The sequence below is a fragment of the Mytilus californianus genome, unplaced genomic scaffold (genome assembly GCF_021869535.1).
Source record: "Mytilus californianus isolate M0D057914Y unplaced genomic scaffold, xbMytCali1.0.p SCAF_1, whole genome shotgun sequence".
NCBI classification, from domain to species: Eukaryota; Metazoa; Mollusca; class Bivalvia; order Mytilida; family Mytilidae; genus Mytilus; species Mytilus californianus.
Window position 1 is genome coordinate 128,758,731 of NW_026262581.1, and position 6,000 is coordinate 128,764,730.

The window sequence follows — 6,000 nt, forward strand, 5'->3', positions numbered from 1 at the left end:
CGAACTCAAGTTGACTTTTAAACGAACTTTATTTATCTGATCTATTTATAACTCTCTACTTTCACTTTTCTTTATTTCTCTCACCCAGAGCAATTCACATTGTGACGTCAAATTTAATGTACCAAACTTTGTGTTTCAGTACTTGATTTCTGTATGTAAATTGTCCTAATCACACCTGTCTTCAGGCGAAACATGTCGACCAGCATTTAAAAAAAAATGCAGTCTAATGAAGTGTTGTTGTCACATTGGCTCTTTATTTGAAAATATTTTTTAAATTTATTGACAACCCTGCATACCAAAGTATCCACTTAAGGAGTCTATAAGAAAAGTAAACACAACAGCATTGGTTCACCCCATTGAGTTTTTTTTTTTTACCTAGGAAGAAATAGAATTCTAAACTCATTTAACGTTTAATACTTATGTTCATTTCCAACATTTAAATTAATGCAGCAGAGGACAAGGAGAGCTCTCTCCGTACCGAGTGTAAGTAGTCTATTGGTTTGGGTGATGTGTACGTTATATAAGGAGGATAAACATGCAAACATCTGTAGACACGATGTTAAAGCTTGCACACATGTTGTCATCTCTTTGAAATCATACAGTCAAATTCTGTAAAACTTAATTTGGTAAAACAAGAGTTTGGTCTCCTAAAGAAATGTTTAATGTTTTTTAATTGTGGTATTGAGCATGGTCTCAGAAAGCAATATGTGTTAAAATATACATACGGTATGGGTTTCTCTCATTGTTGAAGGCTGTAGGTTGCCTATAATTGCTTACACCCACTTCATTTGACCTTTGGTGGATAGTTGTCTCATTGGCAATCATACCACATTTCCTTATTTTTAATTAGACTTGTTACATTTAAGAGGCTTATGTTACATCTTTGCTTTATCTTACTGTGGTCCTGATCTCCTGTTTTTATGCCCCCGCCGTAGCGGAGGGGGCATTAAGTTTTACCCTTGTCTGTCTGTACGTCCGTCCGTCTGTACATAACTCTGTACGTACGTCTGTACGTCCAAAAGTTGGTTTCCGTTCTCTAACTTTAGTTTGCCTCAACCAAATGTTATGAAACTTATACAAAATGCTTATTACCACAAAACACAGATCAAGAATGAATTTTTGTGGCGTCACTTTAACTGTTCTAGAGTTATGCCCCTTTACAAATGGAAAAATTGCTGAATTTTTCGTTTCCGTTCTCTAACTTTAGTTTGCCTCATCCAAATATTATGAAACTTATACACAATGCTTATTACCACAAAACACAGATCAAGTTTGAATTTGGTTAGTTTTACCGTTCTTCAGTTAAGTCCCTTTATAACTTTATATGATATGCAAGCAGGGGCATCATCTGTTTCCCATGTTAATAATACAATTAAATAGCTGATTATCAGAACTATTAATGATTAACATGATGGCACAGTTCATTCAAAAACATTTTTACATTTTCTTATTCAAATGTTTCTTTGACAGAAATGAAGTATCTTAAATTTATATCTACAGATAAGAGAGAAAACCCAGTACCCAACACCATGGCGACAACGGATGAAAAACAGCCCTGACGTTGAAGTACGACAGATAATGTCTGGTGATAGGATGAGTAAACCTAAAGTCAGCAGAGATATCATGAAAAGCCCAGGTCAGTATAGGCTTACAGGTCTTCAAAAACAAATAAAAAATATTGGATATTCAGATACATGGCTTTGACTTTTAGAAAATTAATGTGGAATATGTATTTTTTGTTATCTTTTTCAAAGTAGAGTATTGTGATTGGGGATCATGATTTCAAGAAATTTATCTCTTTCTGTATTAGTGTGATATATTTATATAAATTTATCAATTATATCACTGATCCAGACTTCAATGTTTTTTTTTTTCATCTAATTACAGAAACCAGGTTTTAGGTGATCTTTTTGAAAGGACTTTTTTCTAACAAAAGCAATTTCAACTTATTTAGGAGAGTCAATGAATAGTTATTTAGCCTGCAATTTCATACAGATGCAAATTGAAGATTTTGTAACAACAAGAAATACAAAAATAAGCCTGAATTAGATTCCCTATCAAAGTATTTTAATTGGATGATAGACAGCTCCAAGTTTTATTGTTTACCTGACAGTAATCTATCATTTGAAGTTGTTTCTATGTGTAGATGGTTTACCTGAGTAATCTATCTTTTGAAGTTGTTTCTATGTTTAAATGGTTAACCTGACAGTAATCTATCTTTTGAAGTTGTTTCTATGTTTAGACGGTTTACCTGACAGTAATCTATCTTTTGAAGTTGTTTCTATGTTTAGATGGTTTACAGTTATTAACACTAACCAAAATTAAAAAGCTTTTGAGGGAAAAATCAATAAAATTATGTTGTTAACAATAATTTTATATCTTGAATTTTCATCCAGTATATGAAATATAGTGTTGGTTTATATTAGAAGGGCTAATTAGAGGATAGATAACTATTATGCAATAGATTAAGCTTTCTCTAGGAAAAAACTTCTTCATAAAGGGTATTTCTTCTTTCAATTACTCAAAATAAGATATTACGGTTACAGAAACCTCAATAAATTGTGTATGTATGTTTTGTTCTTTCCAGCTACCCCTGTAAGTCGCAGCTCGAGTAGAGCTAGTACAAGTAGTCGACCACCAAGTCGTGCAGACAGTGAGGCATCAGAAGCCAGTGAACCAGAAATCTTTACAACAGTGCAACAAGAGACAAAAAATCTGGGTGGTCGTAACACCACAACTATGACATACCAAACTCATGTGATACAAACACGTAGAACTTCAACCCCAACATCAGCCTCCAAAAAAGTATCAAAAATACCAAAACCATCTCCAGCACGGAAAAAATAATTCATTATTCATATAGGATGTTTATTTAATTTTGCTGCTTTAGTTCTCGTAAAAGCAGACTATCGGTATGCCTGTAATTATGACATTTTGTTACCATGTTACATGTGAAACCTGCAAAAAAAAGATGGAAATACTTATAATATGGGAAAATTGCTAGGTTATTTAAATATCAAGCTTGTGATATTAAGCATTTAGATCATATTCCATTGCTGTCATTAATTATATCTTCATTATGTGATACTAAATTCCATATTTTTGTTATATGTATATAGTTATTTATACACAGATTAAAGCTTTATAATTGTATATACTAGAGTAAACAATTTTTCTATCTTGTTTGATGTGGAAGAAAGAATGCATGTTATTAGATAATTGTTTTTGAGATAGTTGAAATGATTGGTTACTGTTTGGTGAAGTCTTGAATTTGATTGGTGTATATTTGATAAAGGGAGAAACTATTAAATTGGTGCTGCTGCTGTTGTTATTAGATATGAAATCATTTCTCCCTTTATCAGATTTTCAAGTCAATGATGCAAAATTGAGTACTTCAAATTATTTCTTCTTTTGCTAAATAACAGAAAAGTTTATCAATCAGTTGACTTTATATGTATTTTGTAATTTAGCAACAAATTTTTATGATATGTCTCTGACATGTCTGAAGTGCTATATCATTCCTATGTATGTTGTATGAATGGTTACCATGACTACAGGGTGTGATTTTTTTTAGTATGTATATATTATCTATATATATATATATGTACTGCCTTGCTATATGTAAGCAAGTAAAAGCGACACAATAAAAGAATCTCACATATTTGTATAGTATTTGTTACCATGCCAACACAGTTAACTGTCTTGAAACAGAAGGGATGAAACCATCAATCTTGGTCTAAAAAAATGCCCAGTCTACTAAGAAGTACATGATGTTCCTTGGCTTTTTTTTTTTTTTTTTTTTTACGCATAATGATTTTGTGTATAAATTGATACACAATATCATCTCTTATCCATCACATTTTTCACTCACCTGGCTAAAATAGTTAGTGTGGGCTATTTCCATTACTTGAACCTATTGAACACTTTCAGCAAATATTGCATTCATACCGCTTATTAATTACTTCATAAAAATAACTGTTTTCTGCTCAATTTCCAGCCCATCGGAGTAGTATGATTTTATTTTATGTATATGAAAAAAGGAATTATATGGGTTATATGTTAGAGACAACAACCCAATGACAAAAAGACATCAGAGATTTGTCTATACAATGTCAAGTTCTAAATCTGCTTGTGTCTATAAAAGTTGAGAATAAATTTAACAGGCAATCATAGATCTGCATTTAACATCAAATTCTCCAAATAAGGAAACACATTAAGATATGACATAACACAACTACTGAAAAGGTTCCTGACTTTGGGACAGGCACTTAAACATGTGGTAGGGTTCAACTAGTTTTTGAAATCTCAACCGTCCCCCTTTTTTGGTCGGATTGCAGTGTGGTGATGTCAGATGGGAAGCTGGGAAAACTTGACACCTAATATGTGTAATCAACTCCTCCTACTGTTTTAACCCATATCTCTGAAATTCATAGAGTGATCCACATATATTGAAGTTGTGCACCTGTTATTATGGTATTGTTTGAGGAATTTTCCCTTTTTTTCAGACTTTGGAACTTAGCCATTTCTTCAGAAAAAAATTTCAATAGATTTTTTAGTCCCCTACCGACGAAGTCAAAGGGGACTTTAGGTTTGCACTCTGATCGTCTGTCTGTTCATCCATCCATCCGTCAGTCCGGCAAAACAGTTTTCCACACTTTTTCTTTGTGCTTGAAGATATTTGGTATATAGTTTAATCATGACAAGTTACAGATCAAGTTCGAATTTTGTTCTGGTCTAATGATTTTGTTCAGAGTTATGGTCCTTTGACTTAGAAAATTCACTCAAATAATCAGTTTCCCGCACTTTTTTTTATCATGCTTAAAGATATTGATTTGATAATTGGTACATAGTTTTATTATGACAAGTGACAGATCAAGTTCGAATTTTGTTCCAGTCTGATGATTTTGTGCAGCGTTATGGTCCTTGGATTTAGAAAATTTACTCAATTAATCAGTTTTCCGCCCTTTTTTTTTGTCATGCTTGAAGATATTGATTTAATAATTGGTATATAGTTTTGTCATGACAAGTTACAGATCAAGTTTGAATTTTGTTCCGGTCTGATGAATTTGTGCAGAGTTATGGTCCTTGGACTTAGAAAATTCACTCAAATAATCAGTTTTCCACTTTTTTTCGTCGTTTTTCATTGACTTAATATTTTTTATATAGTTTACACCATGATAAGTTGCGGATCAAGTTAGCATTTTGTTCTAGACTAAGAATTTTTAACCGGTAGGGGACTATGTATTGCCATGCAATACTCTCAGAATGCTTGTTTTTTTTAACTTCCGATCTTTGGAACTTTACAGAAAGTTTGCAAACCAATTGAGGCTGTGCACCTTTCATTATGGAGTTGTTTAAAGATTTGTTACTCATTTTTTAAATGTTTAAAGGAGCATTAGCTTATAGATAAAAATAAAATATGATTTTTTTTTGTTCAAACTTTAATGAAAGTGAAATAGTTTTCGCTTTTAGCAGCCAGTTTGGTTCAGTTTTGTCAAAATAGGCAAAGAAACATCGCTAAAGAATTATTCACTTGCAAGTGAATATTTCGACCTCATTAAATCCATATTCATGTGAACTTCAATTGAACCCCTCAGCTAGAGATGGATTACGCATGAACTAGGCATGTTCAGCTATTAAAAAGAAAAGAATGTCAACATTTGAAGTGAAACAAGGGTAAACCATTTGGTTGACTGATTCGATCTTCAAAAACTCATTCTTATACAGGTAAAAACGATTATTAACATATTTTTATACGACCGCAAAAAAATTTTTGTGGTCGTATATTGGTATGACGTTGGCGTCGTCGTCGTCCGTAGACACATTGGTTTTCGCACTCTAACTTTAGTTTAAGTGAATGGATCTCTATGAAATTTTACTACAAGGTTCAATACCACAAAAGGAAGGTTGGGATTGATTTTGGGGTTATGGTACCAACAGTAAAGGAATTAGGGGCCAAAAATAAGCATTTTTGTAACTTCCAGACAATAACTTGTGTTC

The 6,000-nt window shown here is 32.5% G+C and overlaps 1 protein-coding gene across 6 annotated transcripts in view; it reads left to right on the forward strand.

Annotated features, from left to right (window-relative positions):
• The window catches only part of LOC127733914 (microtubule-actin cross-linking factor 1, isoforms 1/2/3/4/5-like), a 149,000-nt gene extending 145,339 nt beyond the window's left edge, over window positions 1-3,661 (forward strand). For all 6 annotated transcript variants that reach the window (XM_052243382.1, XM_052243390.1, XM_052243392.1 and 3 more), the window contains 3 exons: window positions 451-483; window positions 1,501-1,636; window positions 2,588-3,661. In XM_052243382.1, coding sequence (XP_052099342.1) covers window positions 451-483; window positions 1,501-1,636; window positions 2,588-2,847 — 429 coding nt within the window. In that variant the 3' untranslated portion in view covers window positions 2,848-3,661. The remainder of the gene's footprint in view (window positions 1-450; window positions 484-1,500; window positions 1,637-2,587) is intronic.
• The last annotated feature ends 2,339 nt before the right edge of the window (window positions 3,662-6,000 follow it).